At 44.9% G+C, this 18622-nt stretch overlaps 1 protein-coding gene across 4 annotated transcripts in view; it reads left to right on the top strand.

Moving 5' to 3' along the window:
- lonrf1 (LON peptidase N-terminal domain and ring finger 1) overlaps nucleotides 1–18622 on the top strand; it is a 90250-nt gene that overhangs the window by 17942 nt on the left and 53686 nt on the right. For all 4 annotated transcript variants that reach the window (XM_060927692.1, XM_060927694.1, XM_060927693.1 and 1 more), the window contains exon 3: nucleotides 9229–9351. In XM_060927692.1, the coding sequence (XP_060783675.1) occupies nucleotides 9229–9351 (123 nt within the window). The remainder of the gene's footprint in view (nucleotides 1–9228; nucleotides 9352–18622) is intronic.

Raw genomic sequence — 18622 nt, 5'->3', positions numbered from 1 at the left:
TAGCTTGGGGATGAGCTCCTCTGCTCTCTGCTCTTCCTCTTTAAATAGGGCGCGGTCACTGGGAAGACACACACAAACACAGGTTAATTGGCATCAGGTGTAGTGATTCTGCCACTTACCTTCCCTGACTCTGCCCTCCTGTCACAGACCAGCGCTTGACCACGCCCCCGCTGCCACATACCCCTACCGCCCGACTCAGGCCAGCTGGCCGTCCGGCCTGCAGCCGACTCCCCCCCCCCCCCCCCCCCTTTGACGGGAGAGGAAGTCTGCCACGACCATCTGCGCCCCCGGCCTGTGGACCACCTTGAAATTAAAGGGTTGGAGCACCAGATACCAACGGGTGATCTGCGCGTTGGCATCCTTCATGCGGTGGAGCCACTGGAGGGGCGCGTGGTCCAAACAGAGGGTGAAAGGGCACCCCAGCAGGTAGTACCGGAGGGCAAGGACCGCCCACTTGATGGCCAGACACTCTTTCTTTATGGTGCTGTAGCACCCCTCATGCACCGACAGCTTCCTGCTGATGTAAAGGATGGGGCGGTCCTCCCCCTCCACCTCCTGGGACAAAACCGCCCCCAGCCCCCTGTCCGACGCATCGGTCTGCAACATAAAGGGGAGAGAAAAGTCAGGGGAGTGTAAAAGTGGCCCCCCACACAGTGCAGCCTTTACCTCAGAAAAAGCCCGCTGGCATTGCTCCGTCCACTGGACCGGATCTGGTGCCCCCTTTTTAGTGAGATCAGTCAGCGGGCTGGTGACGTCCGAATAATTAGGTATAAACCTATGATAATAGCCAGCCAGCCCCAGGAACTGTCTCACCCCCTTTTTGGTCTTGGGCCTCAGGCAGGCCGCAATTGCTGCGGTCTTGTTAATTTGGGGACACACCTGTCCGTTGCCCAAGTGGAAGCCCAGATACCGTACTTCCACCCGCCCAATCGCACACTTCTTCGGGTTGGCTGTGAGACCCGCTCGCCTCAGCGACCTAAGGACGGCCCTTAGATGTTCGAGGTGCCTCAGCCAGTCATTACTATACACGATGATGTCATCGAGATAGGCGGCCGCATAGGTGGCGTGGGGGTGGAGGACCCTGTCCATCAGCTGCTGAAACGTAGCGGGCGCCCCAAACAGCCCAAACGGAAGTGTGATGAATTGAATGTAACCAAACGGTGTGGAAAAGGCCGTTTTTTCTCGGGATAGTGGAGTCAAGGGGATCTGCCAATATCCCTTCGTCAAATCCAGTGTCGAATAAAAGCGAGCCGTGCCGAGTCGATCGAGCAACTCATCAATACGAGGCATTGGGTACGCGTTGAATTTAGACACCGCGTTGACTTTTCTATAGTCCACACAGAACCGGACCGACCCGTCGGCCTTGGGTACCAAGACCACCGGGCTGCTCGAGTCACTGTGGGACTCCTCGACGATGCCCATTTCGAGCATGGTCTCAAGTTCTTCCCGAACCACCTTTTTTTTGTGTTCGGGTAGCCTGTAAGGGCGGCTACGCACTACCACCCCTGGGGGCGTCTCTATGTGGTGCTCTATGAGGTTAGTGCGACCGGGCAGGGGCGAGAACACATCCAAAAACTCTGTCTGCAACTGGGCGACCTCCGTGAGTTGGGTCGGGGAGAGGTGGTCTCCACAGGGTACCGGAGAGGTACGTGATGCCAGTGCCCCTTTTTGAACCTCCGGCCCCAGCTCTGCCTTCTCCGGAACCACCGACACCAACGCCACGGGGACCTCTTCATTCCAGAGTTTAAGCAGATTGAGGTGGTAAATCTGTAGCGCCCCACCCCTGTCCGTTCGCCTCACCTCATAGTCGACGTCCCCGACTCGCCGTGTGACCTCAAAGGGTCCTTGCCACTTGGCGATCAATTTGGAGCTCGACGTGGGCAACAGTACGAGTACCTTATCTCCCGGTGTGAACTCCCTAAGGCGCGTACCCTTGTTATACAGGCGGGCTTGCCGTTCTTGGGCCTGCCGCAAATTCTCCTGGGTTAGGTGGGTGAGCGTGTAGAGTTTTGCGCGCAGGTCCATAACGTATTGAATTTCGTTCTTACTTTGTGAAGGTCCCTCCTCCCAAATTTTCCCGCAGCACGTCTAGAATGCCGCGCGGCTTACGCCCATATAATAATTCGAATGGGGAGAACCCCGTGGAGGCTTGGGGGACCTCTCGCACTGAAAACAACAAGGGCTCGAGCCACTTATCCCAATTACGTGCGTCCTCACTTACGAATTTTTTAATGATATTCTTGAGGGTGCGATTGAACCGTTCCACTAAACCGTCCGTTTGTGGGTGATACACTCTGGTGCGGATCGGCTTAATCCCCAATAACCCATACAGTTCACGCAGTGTCCATGACATAAATGTGGTGCCTTGATCAGTCAGAATCTCTTTCGGGATTCCAACTCGGGAGATAACGCGGAAGAGCGCCTCAGCAATACTGCGTGCTGAGATATTGCGCAGAGGCACTGCTTCCGGGTATCGCGTTGCATAGTCCACCAGAACTAATATAAAGCGGTACCCTCGTGCTGACCGATCTAATGGCCCGACGAGATCCATCCCAATCCTTTCGAACGGGGTCTCGATTAACGGTAGAGGGCGCAAAGGCGCTTTTGGAATGGCTGCTGGATTTACTAACTGGCATTCGCGGCACGCCGTACACCACCTACGAACATCGCCGCGAATCCCCGGCCAATAGAATCGGGCCATTATTCGGGCTAGTGTCTTATCCTGCCCTAAGTGTCCAGCCATGGGATTAAAGTGAGCTGCCTGGAATACCAATTCCCTGCGGCTCTTTGGAATTAAAAGTTGCGTGACTCGCTCTTTAGTTTGAGTGTCCTGCGTCACTCGGTATAACCTATCCTTCATAATCGCGAAGTAGGGGAAGGACGGGGTGGCGTTCGGCTGGAGCGTTTGACCATCGATTACTCTCACTTGGTCAAACGCATGTCGCAGAGTCTCGTCTCACGACTGCTGTAATGGGAAATCTGCGAGGGATTCCCCAATAGAGAGAGGAGGGGCCGGCGGCTCCTCACTCTGACGCGGAGATGACGTAGACGGCTCTGTGACAGCTGCTCCCGCCAAAGCGACACCGGGACCTCCCCCTGTTAAATGGCAGGACCCACTCTTTACTAAGCGTGTCATTAAATCCTGAAATCCCGGCCAATCAGTCCCCAAAACTAAAGAGTGGGTAAGGCGAGGATTAACCGCCGCCTTCACTATAAATTTTTCCCTTTGGAAAAAAATGTGGACTGACACCAAAGGGTAGCTGTGAACGTCCCCATGCACACTCCACACCTTCACCCCCTGTGCTCCCCCCAATGCCTCGTTTTGCACCAGGCTTTGGTGAATTGAGGTCTGATTACAACCCGAATCCACCAACGCCTGATATGTATCCCCTTGAATACTCACCGGTATGTGATACGCTCCGGCCCGATCGAGGGCGGCTTCTGGCGCGTCGTGGATCTGAACCACCGCGCCCACCTCCATTGCCATGCACTGCTGTTGGAGGTGGCCCGGTTCCCCGCAGCGCCAGCAAACCGGCCCGGGCTTCCTCTCTGCACCGGTGTTCGGGGGCTCACTCACCTGAGGGGCGGGGAGAGACAGACACAGAAGGGAGAGCACCGCGGGTGCGATGGGCCGGCTGGGGTGGTGCTGGCCCCCGCCTCCGCAGTGGGGGAATGGGGTGAGGACGGGACACAGGAGGAGAGAGAGAAGAGGCTGTCTGTTGTCCTGCCACCGGAACAGCCGCCAAATGGTCCTCCGCCAGCTTGATGGCCTGATCCAGCGACGCCGGGCGGTGGCACTGGACCCACTCCGCAGTTCCTGTCGGCAAGCACACGATGAACTGCTCCAGCACCACCTGATCAACGATCTCCTCGGCGTTGCGGTTGTTGGCCCTCAGCCACCGCCAGCAGGCGTCCCAGAGCTGCTGGCCAAACGTGAACGGCTGGCCGACTTCCTCTAAGCGCAAAGCGCGGAAGCGCTGGCGCTGCTGCTCCGGGGTGGAGGACGGCCCGGCAGAGGTCCGCGTAGGCCAGCCGGCGGTCGGTGGGGAGCTGTAGCGTGGCCAGCTGTGCCTCTCCCATTAGTAGGGGGAGGAGGCGCGCCACGCGCTGCTCCATCGGCCACCCCAAGGCCTCTGCGACTTGCTCGAAGAGCGTGATAAAAGCCTCGGGGTCATTCTGCGGACCCTTCTTGGTTACGGTGGGGGAGGACGGGCCCTCGGTGGGAGCGCTGGTGGACCCCGCCGACGCGAGGAGGTGCCGGAATGCGTCTTGATCTTCTTGCTGGGCCAGCACCAGGGCCTTGAAGCGCCGTTCTTGTTCCTTTCGGAGGGTGACTAGCGCCTGGTGCTGGCTTTGCTGGGCCGTGGTGAGGGCGTGGACCAGGTCGGCGAACGGGGAGGACTCCATGGGGCTGATCAGCTGCTGTGCTCCACTACGTCCCAGGTTTCAGCACCACTGTAGCAATTCGGTATGAGTGGGTGGAGCACAGAGGACGGCAGGACAGAGATCAGGTTTATAATAAAGCTTTATTGCCACACTTTTCAGTCTAACAATATCGTAACCCAACAGACACACCCAAGCAACCAGCATCTTGCTTGGGGATGAGCTCCTCTGCTCTCTGCTCTCCCTCTTTAAATAGGGCGTGGTCACTGGGAAGACACACACAAACACAGGTTAATTGGCATCAGGTGTAGTGATTCTGCCACTTACCTTCCCTGACTCCGCCCTCCTGTCACAGACCGGTGCTTGACCACGCCCCCGCTGCCACAATCTGATATACCATGAAAAAAGCCAGCCAATATTATTATTATTATTATTATTATTATACATACACATTAAGTGGAACAATTATAGATTTTACAAAAAGTTAAGAACAGGGGGGTAACTTACCACTATTGAATGCTGATTCTGATTGAATGGAATTCAATGTTTTGTCAATCCAATGTACATGTACAACATCAAAGTTCTAACAATAAAAATGGTACAAGTCCAAAAAGCCTGAACAACAACCCAACTTACAGTATATACAAGCTATATCCAGGTTGACAGTTCAAGTTCAGTTACTTTTGGTCGTAGTTAATTGTTACATTGCAGTTGTTCAAAACAAAAGAGCTTTGCTGAGTGAAGTCCACGAGTGAAGTCCTCTTGTAAAAGTCTCTGTCACTTTTCCTCATCTCCAAGTAAAATTTTGACAATATTTCCACTATTGCTCTCTTTTCCAGTTTTTCCATGCCCATTGGTATGTTTTTCTCTTGTAAATATGCGTGAAGAATATCCAGTGAAGTTTTGGTAGCCTTTCGGGTCTTCAGCGCGTCTTTCTCTTTCAAAATTCTCTCTAAATCTTCCGCTTTTAATGAAGCAAACCTTGTGGCCATGTTTGTGTACAAATTGTCAGTCACTCATTAGTGCAGAATTTTTTTCTACATAATTTTACATCTCCGACATGTCTCTTTTCCAGTTTTTCGATGTTCGTTGTTATGTTTTTCTCTTGCAAATATGTGTGAAGAATATATAATGAAGTTTTGGTAGCCTTTTGGGTGTTCAGTGCATCTTTAGTTTCAGTTTATTTGTTTAATGCTCATACCTAGCACTGGATCTTCTCTCTTTCTTGGCTGACAGAGATGATGCATATGCAGCAGAAAAGTTTTGTCATTGGATCTTTGCATGAGCTCCGATGTGTGACGTCGTGTTGTTTTGAAAATGTGCAATATTATAACAGTATTGCATGCTCATTCTCCATTGGGGAGAGTGGTGTAATACTGGGCTGCCAACTCTCACGCAATGAGCATGAGACACACACATTTGATTGTCTTCACACGCTCACATGCCATACCTCCGATTTCTCACGCTAGAAAAAAATCTAGTTTATCTATCTGATCTAGGCTACCCATTGCATCGCGCCAACCACTTGCGATCGATCAATTACGCCTTACGCACGGCTAAACAGGCAGAGAGGCGTTACCTTCTGTACACACTCCCCTATGGTAGGTGGCGCATCTAATGATGCTGCACTCGCCGGAAGTTGGATAATTGCCTACTGTCAATTTAGAGGAAGAGGAGAGAGAAGAAGGTATCCGAGTTGAAGACGGGTGTCTTAGACAGGTTTGTACATATGCACGCCAATGTGTGGTGTTACTGGCGTAATTATGAACTTGTATAAAGTTTCTTAATCGTTTTAGCCTATAAGTGTTGTGAGAATATTTAATGCCATATCGAGAGCTGTGTACTAGGCATGCTAAATCATTATAGGCCTCCTGCCGTGCCACAGCCTCTATCTTCCCCAACAAGCAGCATGGGAGAGCACCTCCTTAGCACACGTTTATTAAGGTGCATTTTTAGTTTGTTTACTGTATGTTATCATACTTTATGACTTTATTTGAAGCCATACTGGAAATGTTGTAAAATAAAGCAAGTAAGAGATAATATCACAAATGCAAGAAGAGCCATTAGCCACCATACCTATTGTTTATTTACAGGGTATTTATTTTTAATTATTTATGATGTATGTAATTGCTCAGTTAAAATAAATAAAGCATGGTCACCTGTAATATCAAAGAACTTGAACTTGTGAATAATTAAAAAAAAAGACAGAGAACAATATACTGAGGAGACAGGGTTTCAAAGAGGGCAAAACAGGTAGAGAATATTTGTCAGATAACAGGCCGAATGCTCTATTACTAATAAGAAACATAGATAAGAAATAAATTAATAAGAAATATATTAATATAACTTATTTAAGTATGACCAAAATTTTTAAGCCCAACTTTGTGTGCACATTCCCACCTATGGCCAAGGTTCAGCTTTTTGTGTTTCAATACTGTTCAAACTTAATCATTTCTTGTAGCACATGCACATTTTGCTTACTGTTTAAGCATTTTATTTGTTCTTTTGCTGTTAATATTTTTCCCCATGCCAATCTTCTGCTGAACCCAGTGGTGGGGAAAGTCCTTAAATGCATAATGAATAGTCAGTGAGGGACAATCTTATTTTTTGCAACAATTATTAAAAACTTAACATTTAGGCCCTGTCCACACGGCAACGGATTCAGGTGAATCTGATAAAATTGTTTATCGTTTCGGCCTGGCGTCCACATGGCACCGGCATTTTGGGTGCCCCAAAACGAAATCTTTTGAGAACGAGTTCCAGAGTGGAAAAATCTGGCAACGGAGCCGTTGCGAAGTCATCTGGATGAGTAGAACGGATTTGTTTATGATGACGTCACAACCACATGACTGTCAGTGCTTCACGCCGGGTAGAAGTGTAACGAACTTGATGCGAGTTGTCAACGAATCCTATAACTTGGTTCATGAAACGCGCTTACAAAATATTTTCACTGTGAATATTTATTGTGTAATGGTGCAAAGTGAGAGAGAGAGAGAGAGAGAGAGAGTGAGAGAATAGCCCTTAGGGCAGAGTCTTTAATCCAAACACTGCGGAAGCAGTACCAAACCGCGCACCGCCCGTGCGCTTTCCAAAAACAAAAACAATCCCACCAGCAAAAATAGGAAAAAAAAAAGGAGCGATCTCACCTCTTCAGATGTTGGTTTAAGTCCGACAATACATTCCTCAAAAAGGGCGTAGAAGAACAAAGTAATCCATCAACGTGTAGCATTCAATTTATTCCAGACCATTAAAGAATTCTGGAGGATATCAGAATGTTGGCGTACCGGCTTCCATCTACCCCCATTCATTCCTCTTTCTGCGTCTTTCGTTTTACGCTACTGATTAATAATCAAAAATTTATGTGGCTAATGCTACAGAAGAAGGGGTTTACGCGCATGCGTCTACTTCTTCTATTGTTCTGGTGTCTCCGATGGGACCGTCTTACAGTGCACGTAGAGGCGTGGCATGCGTATTGCATCGTTTTCAGCAAGTGTTGCATTGCCATATGTACCTGATATTTTACTGATCCGTTGCCCATGTGGATGCGATATTTAAAAAAAAAAATCTCGTTGCCATTGTCGTGTGGATGTAGCCTTAGTTTCAATTCAGAAGGTGTTTAGGCTTAGCTGATGAAATATTTTCAAACATGAACTTGCCTTTAAATCTGAAACACAGGTCTATAGGGCTACAGGAACATTGGAAGTCATCTGTAGTTTTCTAGTGTGGGGGCTTTTAAGCCAAAACTTGGTGCTTTTGTTGGCCACAAGCTGAAGGCCTGGCAAGTCAAGGTGTGTAAGAATGTAGGTATGGCACAGCAGGCCACTCCAAAAATCCACCAGAATGCAGGAACATCTACTAAATCCAAAATCTCAACACCCCCCCCCCCCCCCCCCCCCCCCCCCCATTGTCCATCTCCAGCTGGACGACCCACAAACAAAACACCAGAATGCAGGGGGACAAGTGAATATCAAACTGGATACAAAATTCCCACTTACTGCATGATGTGCGGAAATATTTTGCCGTCGACCAAAAAAAAAAAAAAAATCTCACTCCAAGGAATTTCGAAAAGTTGGCAGCCCTGTGTAATACATGGAAGATAAGCAATATGATGACAGTATTGCATGCCATCAATAAACCCGCTAGAAGGGAATAGAATACATGTTTTTATTCCATGGAAAATGTGACCAATATGTATATTATTTGATATTGATTTATAATTTTGCACAATTTCTGTACTGTAATGATGTTCATGAAAAGGTACATACAGTATTGTCCCAGGTACCCAGTTTTTTATGTAAATGGTCATGTAAAAATGAACTATGATTGCTTTTGTACGTGATGTATGTTTTTGCGCACAAATGTTATAAGTGGACTTGGGAAAATAATAAAATATCAAATGTATGATATGGGACTATTAAAGGAGTGAGAGGTTATGACAGGGCTGATAATCCTATGTTTGTCACATCTGATGCTCAAAATGTGCAGGAAGGGTAATTTGACTGCTGGACTGCCATCAGTTTGTCTTATTTTCAGTTGGTAGAAGCTTGCTTTGAATAGTCACATACTAGTGCAGCAGTACACTGGTCAATTAAGAGATTTTTATTACATAATTTTTGGTAATGATTTAAAATTGGTGACCAAAAATGCCATTCAGTAAGGCTGTTATTATAGCCATAAAGATCCTGTGAAGACACGCTGTTTATGAGTTAAAGAGCAATAAATGTGGACAAGTGTGTTTCAGTGATGCTATAAAGTGGTGTAATATGAGAATTTGTTATATGCATTACATTTCTCTGTAAAGGCTTGCTCATCTGCCCTTTTGTGACTGTTTCCTTGCATTGTTAGGCTTTCTTCCGAAAAGGGAATGTGCTGCTGGAGATGGGGAGACGGACGGAAGCTCTCGTGCAGTTCCATCATTGTCTAAAAAAACAGCCCGAGTTTGCTGCTGCTAAGAATCACATTCGGAAGGTATGGGAGGTAACCAAGCTTATGGCAACACAGACTGTACCAACTTGAACATTACACTCGATACTCATAATAATTAGTGAAACAAGTGAAATGTTAGGTGAAAAAAAATCACATTATATGGTAGCCATACTACCTGATATCTTATTTTTCACTGTATTAGACAGAGTGTTTAAATGGGGTTGTGTTCACTGTGTTTATGGGAACATGATTCATTATGGGGAAGCCATAGCCTAATGGTTAGAGAAGCAGCTTTGGGACCAAAAGGTCGCTTATTCGATTCCCTGAACCAGCAGGACTGGTTGAAGTGCCCTTGAGCAAGGCACCTAACCCCCAACTGCTCTGGCAAGAGTGGTGGCATAGCTTGTGTCTGATTAGCCAAAGAAAAGCTGATGATGTGATCATCAGTTTGGGTGGTGCCTGACCGAAATGAATAAAATGAATGGCCCATTTCACAAAAATTATTCTGGAAACTCCAGAAATCTTATTCATTGGAAAATTTTTGGAACTGATAACTGAGTACGTATAAATGGAAAAACTACCTTGATCAAAAACAAACAAAAAAAAGAAAAGAAAAATGGTGGTATATCTCATTCAGGCAAAACCCATGGAAAGTTTGGTTAGTGGCCAGTGCTTAATGTAATTTTGTAAAATTACAAAGTAATTTAGGTGGTTCTTGTTAGTAATTATCAACACATGAAGGAATATTGATATTCCAGAGGAATATTAAATGAGAGACATTTGTATAATTTTCAGTGCCTTCCTTCACATTGTTTGTATACTAGTGCATCTCAAACAGTTAGAATATCATGAAAAAGTTTAATATTTTCCATCAGTTATTTAAGAAAGTGAACATTTAATATATTATAAATGTTTCAAGTATTTTTCTATTTTAATTTTGATAATTTTGGCTTACAGTGAACATTTTTTTTAAAAATGTTTCAAAATATTTCATTTTGAGTTTGAGTAAAACAGTATAAATACAGTGTATAATACAGTCTAGTTCAGTACATGCAACCACAATAATGGAGAAGACTGCTGAATTGACAGTTGTCCAGAAGACGATCGACACAGAAGGTCATTGCTGAAAAGGCTGGCTGGAAAAGGTACACAAGCAACAGGGATAACTGCAGCCTAGAGAGGATTGTCAGGAAAAGTCGATTCAAGAACTTGGGAGAGCTTCACAAGGAATGGACTGAGGCTGGTGACGTCTTCAGGAAAGGGGCTACAACTGTTGCATTCCTAATATCAAGACACTCCTGAACCAGAGACAACATCAGAAGCATCTTACCTGAGCTAAGGCAAGAAAGAACTGAACTGTTGCTTAGTGGTCCAAAGCCCTCTTTTCAGATGAAAGTAAATTTCTGCATTTCATTTGGAAATCAAGGTCATTGAGTCTGTGTAGAGAAGAGTGGAGAGGCAAAGAATCCAAGAAGTTTAAAGTCCAGTGTGAAATTTCCGCAGTCTGTGATGATTTGGGGTGCCATGTCATCTGCTGGTGTTGGTCCACTGTGTTTTAAGTCCAAAGTCAATGCAGCTGTCTACCAGGAAATTTTAGAGCACTTCATGCTTCTATTTGCTGACAATCAGGAGATGCTGATTTCCTTTTCCAGCAGGACTTAGCACCTGACCACAGTGCCAAAACTACTACCAAATGGTTTGCTGACCATGATATCACTGTGCTTGGTTGGCTAGCCAACTCACCTGACCTGAACCCGATAGAGAATATATTGGGGTATTGTCAAGAGGAAGATGAGAAACACCCAACCCCTGCTTTCAACACCAAATGCATCTGAAAAATCCTGGGTATTAGATGGAGTGACTTTATCTCAAATGAGGAAGTAAGCTCCCAAACGGGTCAACAGCTAGTGTCAGCAATCATGCAAACATCGGCTAAGCTGGCTGGGACATGTCATCAGACTTCCGCCAGAAAGACTTGCCAGCCAAGTTCTCCAATGGAACCCCAATGGGCAGTGGCGGAGGGGATGTCCAAAGATGAACTGGTGTCAGACGGTCGAGAGGGACCTCCAGTCAGTTGGCAAGGGATGGACAGATGCGTTGCAGTTAGCCACAGACAGAAACAGCTTAATATTAAGACGCGGGAGCGGGAGCCCCTAAGTCTAAGTAAGTGAAGGCTGCTATTAAAGCAACCTGGGCTTCAATAACACCTCAGCAGTGCCACAGGCTGATCACCTCCATGCCATGCCGCATTGATGCAGTAATTCATGGTAAAGAAGCCCCAACCAAGTCTCTCTCTCTCTTGCAGTCGGTTGAAAACGACAAGGACTGTGCTATGATATAGACTTGGGTTTAATGATACTTCTCCACGCAGCCCTGTTTGTCGCTGTTTGTTGCCAACTCTTAATATCTATTCCTCGTGATTTCATGTTTCTTTTTGCCACATCCTCGTACCTAAGGTTTGGTCTCCCTTGGTTTCGTTTGCCTTCACAGAGCTGAGAATACAACAGTTGTCTTGGGAGTCTTTCATTTTCCATTCTTTGTATGTGTCCTAGCCATCTGAGGCCCTTCTCAATTAAGATGTCTTCCATAGATGATAGTCCAGCACAGTGCAGGATTGCTAAGTTAGTAACTTTGCCCATCCAGGATATATTCATGATGGCCCTCAACTGCCTCATCATTGTAAGCATGGAGCTTCTTGATCTGATTTTGGCAGATGGTCCAGGTTTCAGCACCATATAATAGGGTAGACAGTACAACAGCTCTATAAACCTTGCATTTTAGTCTGATGGAAACATGTCTGTTTTTCTATAGCCAATCTTGTAGTTTGCCAAAAGCAGCACTCACGTTGCCCATGTTATTCTTGATCTCTTCATCGATTTTGCTATTGTTGGAGACTGTACTTCCAACGTATTTGAAGTCTGTGCACTGCACGAGTGACTCTTGGTTTATTGTTATGATTTCAGGTGCAGGTGGAGGGTTGAGCAGTTTCACTGGCTGGCAAAGGCACTCGGTCTTCTTTATGTTGATCTTGAGGCTGAACTGAGCAGCAGCTTTGGCAAATCTGTCTACTAGCATTTGAATATCCTCAGAGCTGTGCACCACCACAGCACTATCATCAGCAAACAGCATTTCTCTCACAAGGTTCCTTGTTGTATGTATCTTTGCCTTGAAGTGGGACATATTTGAAGAGATCTGCATCATGCCGTGTCTGTATGAAAATACCTTCTTGGGCGTCTTTGAATGCTATTTCTAGCATTGCAGTCAGGTACAACAAGAACAATGTCGGGGCAAGCACACAACCTTGCTTGACACCATTTGTCACAGCAAATTCCATGGAGGTGGCATTTCCCTGAACTACTTGAGCTTGCATACCGTCGTGTAAGGATCTTAATAGGTTAACGACTTTGTCTGTACAGCCATACTTCTTCAGCACAATCCAGAGGCTTTCTCTTGACACTGTATCAAGAGCCTTTGTGAAGTTAATAAATACAGCATACAAGGGCACGTTTTGTTCTATACACTTCTCCTGGATCTGACATAGGCTGAAGACCATATCCATGGTGCTTCTTCCACTCCGAAAACCACGCTGTGTCTCAGGTAGGATATTTAGAGTAAGCTTTTCATTGATTCTGTTGAGGAGTATGCGAGCCATTTTTTTTTACCAGCAGTTGACAGAAGAGATATACCTCTATAATTACCGCAGTCTTTTTTGCTCCCTTTCTTGAATATTGGCATGAAGTTTGCATCGTTCCAGTCCTGTGGCATATGCTCTTGTTCCCAGATGTCAACGATCAGATCAAACAAACAGTCTTTCTTTTAATTTACTTCCACCATACAGTTGTGCTCATAAGTTTACATACCCTGGCAGAATTTTTGCTTTCTTGGCCTTTTTTCAGAGAATATGAATGATAACACACAAACTTTTTTCCCACTCATGGTTAGTGGTTGGGTGAAGCCATTTATTGATAACTGTGTTTTCTATTTTTAAATCATAATGACAACAAAAAACATCCAAATGACCCTGATCAAAAGTTTACATACCCCAGTTCTTAATACCGTGTATTGCCCCCTCTAACATCAGTGACAGCCTGAAGTCTTTTGTGGTAGTTGTGGATGAGGCTCTTTATTTTCTCAGATGGTAAAGCTGCCCATTCTTCTTGGCAAAAAGCCTCCAGTTCCTGTAAATTCCTGGGCTGTCTTGCATGAACTGCGCGCTTGAGATCTCCCCAGAGTGGCTCAATGATATTGAGGTCAGGAGACTGAGATGGCCACTCCAGAACCTTCACTTTGTTCTGTTGTAGCCAATGACAGGTCAACTTGGTCTCGTGTTTTGGATCGTTGTCATGTTGGAACGTCTAAGTACATCCCATGCGCAGCTTCCGGGCTGATGAGTGCAAATTTGCCTCCAGTATTTGCTGATAACGTGCTGCATTCATCTTTCCTTCAACTTTGACCAAGTTTCCTGTGCTTTTGTAGCTCACACATCCCCAAAACATCAGCGATCCACCTCCGTTCTTTACAGTAGGAATGGTGTTCCTTTCATCATAGGCCTTGTTGACACCTCTCCAAATGTAACGTTTATGGTTGTGGCCAAAAAGTTCAATTTTGGTCTCATCACTCCAAATTACCTTGTTCCAGAAGTTTTGAGGCTTGTCTCTGTGCTGTTTGGCATAAATTTTTGTTGGTCTACCTGACCGTGGTTTGGTTTTAACAGAGCCCCTGATTTTCCATTTGTTAATCACAGTTTGAACACTGCTGACTGGCATTATCAATTCCGTGGATATCTTTTTGTACCCCTTTCCTGTTTTATACAGTTCAACTACCTTTTCCCGTAGATCCGTTGACAATTCTTTTGCTTTCCCCATGACTCAGAATCCAGAAACGTCAGTGGCTGGATGAAAGATGCAAGAGTCTGTCTGGATCCCAGAAACTCACTCAGCTTTTATGCACACACACTGATTACAAGCAAACAGATCACAGGTGAGGATGTTACCTTTAGTAGCCATTCAAACTCATTTGTGTCAACTTCTGTGCATGTTATCAGGCCAAAATCACTAGGGTATGTGAACTTTTGATCAGGGTCATTTGGGTAGTTTCTGTTGCCATTATGATTTAAAAAGAGAAAATACAGTCGTTTGACAATAAATGGTTTCAGCCAACCACTAAGCATGAGTGGAAAAGATGTTTTTGTGTTATCATTCTAATTCTCTGAAAAATGGTCAAAGAATCATAGATTCTGCCAGGGTATGTAAACTTATGAGCTCAACTGTATCTCCATACCTCAGTTGGTATTCCACATCTTCCTGGCGCTTTGTTTTCTTTAGTTGCAGCAATGGCTTTCAACAGTTCTTCAAAGTTTGGTTTCACATCAAGACTTGAGATGGTAGGTTTATCCACAATTGAGTTTAGCACTGTGTAGTCTACATCTCCAGGTACATTTAACAACTGGTTGAAGTGCTGGGCAAACCTGTTCAGTATTTCATCCTTCTCTTTCAAAGCTGTCTCATCATCAAGGGCAGTCAGCTGGGTTGTGCCTCTCCTCTGAGGCCCATATACCTCTCTTAGGCTGTGATAAAATCCCTTCATATCATCCATGTCTGCAGCAAGTTGTAATCCTTCAGTTTTCTCCTCCCACCACTGAGACTTCAGTTTTCTGGTGTACTACTGAAGCCTACTCCTGGCTTGCACTAGTTTCGCTTTGTTAACACTCGTATTTATCTGCCAGAGTTTAATCCTTGCTGAATTCCTTTTCTCGAGCAAGTCTATAAGCTTCTCATCGTCCGCGTCAAACCAGTCCTGATGTCTCCGCTCTGGTCGTCCAAGGGCTTCTTCAGCGGTGTTAAATGCAGCTGCCTTCAGCGTGTTCCGTTGGTCTTTTAGCCTTGTCTCCTTGTGTTGTAACTCTCCTATGGTCTTGTCCATCTGTTCTTGAAACTTTTCTTGGGTGCTCTTGTTTTGCAGCTTAGACACATCCAGCTTAGCTGGTGGCCCGGCTCCAGTTCGTACATATTGCTTCTTTACAGTAAAAGCAATTGTTGATCTTATCATGTTATGATCAGTAGAGCAGTCAGCGCCTCTCATCACTCTGGTGTTCAGTACATCATTTCGATCTCTCTGTCTAATGATCACATAGTCTAAGAGGTGCCAGTGCTTTGATCGAGGATGCATCCATGTGGTCATATGATGGAGTTTGTGATTGAAAATGGTGTTGGTGATGACGAGGCTATACTCTGAGCAGAGGGGTAATAGGAGTTCACCATTGGTGTTACACTTTCCAAAACCATATCGGCCAATCACACCAGGCCAGTTCTCTTCTTCTTTCCCAGCCCTAGCATTAAAGTCACCAGCTATAATTAGCTTATCTTTATTTGGGACTTGTCTCACAACATCTCTCAGTCTATCATAGAATTTTTCCTTCACCTCATCAGGGTTTGTCATTGTTGGAGCATAAGTACTGATTATAGTGGCATATACACCCCTCTGCAGAGGAAGACGCAGTGTCATTATCCTGTCATTAATAGGTGTTGGGTCTTGTTCGAGCTTTTGAGCAATCAAATTCTTAATGGCAAAGCCAACTCCAGCTTCACGTCTTTCATTTACATCTCTTTCACTCCAGAAGAATGTGTAATCATGATCAACTATGCTGTCATAAAGAGGCAGTCGGGTCTCACTAAGTGTGGCTATGTCTATTTCATATCTATTTAGCTCTTTAGCTACCAAAACTGTCTGTTGCTCTGGCCGTTTTGAGCGATTGCTATCTAGTAGCATTCTAACGTTCCATTCAGCGAGTCTCAAGATCTTTTTCTCTTTTGCTTCCTAACTTACTTTTCACTGGTCGCCGGAGTGAAAGCAGACCAGCGCGAACCTTGTTTACCCGGGTGACGTTCAAGCTGGTATGAGAATTAATTTCCATATCCATAATCCATAACGTTGCATTGCAAAAGTTTGTGATACTGGCTTTTGCATTACCAGCATCACTCTCTCGGCAGGGCAAAGGTGTAGTCCAGTGGGCAAGAACAGGTCAAGACATGCTGGCATCTTTGCCATGCTGCAGCGGCTGGCTGGAAGATAAGTTTGTCTATCCCCATCCCTGAGTGCTGCCATGGGGCACTGTGCCAGAACTGATGCCGAATTGACAAAACAGCCCTGTCATTTGCCAGAACTACCGTCGAGCTGTCGTGTAGAACTGCCATTTTGTAAGCCGTAACCCTGGCCAAGGGAGGCTGGGGGTGTACTGACACTTGCCCAAGGTGAGCACCCAGACTAGTGGAGGGAAGGGGGCGTCTTACTTCCCCATCCTAGACTGGTTTCCAAACTAGGTCTAGCCACTGCCCAACCAAGTATTGAGTGTATAAATGAACATACTGTTCAGAAATTGGACATTTCTGTGTTGGAAATCCTTTTTTGATTGATCTTAGGAAATCTTCTAATCATTTGAGATACTGGATTTCTGATTGTCATGAACTATAAGCCATAATCATCAAAATTAAAACAAAAAAGGCTTGAAATATTTCACTTTGTGTAATGAATATGAAATATATGAAGGTTTACCTTTTGTAATTAAATTATGAAAAAAAAGAACTTTTTCATGATATTCTAATTGCTTGAGATACACTAGTAAACACAATATATGATGTATGCTCAATGTCCATTCCATATTTCCCCACTACAAAATTGGGAAATTTTAGTGAAGCATTTCAGTGAAGGACACTAACATACTGAACAAAATAACTAGAAAGACTGGCTCGGTCTTGGAGGCTAAACATAGTGGAGATGATGTCAGAGAGGAGGATGCTGGTAAAGGTGTCGATGATTGATTTTGATTAATATTTTTTTTCAGTATTTTCAATATTTATTTTACTTTATCTAATTTTATCTGTAATTTATTCTTACTTTTATTTCTTATCCATATTTCAGACCCTCCAGGATTTCGCGATGTTGCGATTTGCAACTTCAATGCAAATTCAACCAATCCCCGCAAATTCAGGGCGGTGTTGCAATTATATCCAATCACCGCAACTTTCCCGCAAATTTGACCAATCGTTGGCGTCGTCTTGAGGTGACGTCGACAAACTACCTTCCGCCTTACTTCCGTGTATATGTTCAAGAGAAGCAGCATGTGCGCAGTGTTGCCAGATTGGGCAGTTTTAAGTGTATTTTGGCGGGTTTTGAACATATTGTGGGCTGGAAAACGTCAGCAGTATCTGGCAACACTGCATGTGCGAGTCAGTGTTTATATACGCTTAAATTCTGTTACTGAAAGTGTGTTATGTTTACAGTGAAGGACTGTGTGCACTTTACATTATTTTTTTTACTTAATACAATAAATTAATGGATGCCAACATTTTTGCCAAAATGGTATTTTATTTTCCATTGTTTAGGCAGCTTCAGCATCATACTGTGAGATTCTGTTCAAATTGTTTTTTTTTTCTTCTATGAAGCCTGAGCCATTTATTTTATTAGTTTATAATTATTTGTTTAATTTAGTCTTCAGGAGAGACTGCCTGCACACAGTACTAGTATTAATAGTTTTTTTTCTTACATGAAAGCTGAGGCATTTATATTATATTTTAAGGTAACTTCATGTTGTGCTGTGAGGTTCTATGCACTTTAACTTTTGAACCAACAGGTGCATTTGGATAAGTAAAGCCTATTTTTCTGCATTTTTGTAGTCCTGGTAATCTTTTGTATTGGTAAAGATGTTTATAGGACCATTTCTCAGTGTCTTTCTTCTTTTAATTAATAGTTTTTCAGTAATAACTTAATATTTAGGGCGGCACGGTGGTGTAGTGGTTAGCGCTGTCGCCTCACAGTAAGAAGGTCCGGGTTCGAGCCCCGTGGCCGGCGAGGGCCTTTCTGTGCGGAGTTTGCATGTTCTCCCCGTGTCCGCGTGGGTTTCCTCCGGGTGCTCCGGTTTCCCCCACAGTCCAAAGACATGCAGGTTAGGTTAACTGGTGACTCTAAATTGACCGTAGGTGTGAATGTGAGTGTGAATGGTTGTCTGTGTCTATGTGTCAGCCCTGTGATGACCTGGCGACTTGTCCAGGGTGTACCCCGCCTTTCGCCCGTAGTCAGCTGGGATAGGCTCCAGCTTGCCTGCGACCCTGTAGAAGGATAAAGTGGCTAGAGATAATGAGATGAGATGAGAACTTAATATTTAACATATCACTCAATTTTAATCACAAAAAGAGAAAATCGCAACAATTTCTCGCAACTTTCACTTCCTCTCGCAATGTAATCGCAACAAAAACCTAAACACCGCAACTTTCATCACAATTTTTTGGAAAACCCCCGCAACATCAGACATTTTAGC

This window comes from Neoarius graeffei, chromosome 8 (assembly GCF_027579695.1).
Source record: "Neoarius graeffei isolate fNeoGra1 chromosome 8, fNeoGra1.pri, whole genome shotgun sequence".
NCBI classification, from domain to species: domain Eukaryota; kingdom Metazoa; phylum Chordata; class Actinopteri; order Siluriformes; family Ariidae; genus Neoarius; species Neoarius graeffei.
Note: the sequence above shows the minus strand (reverse complement) of the source record. Positions and strands in the feature narration are given on the sequence as shown.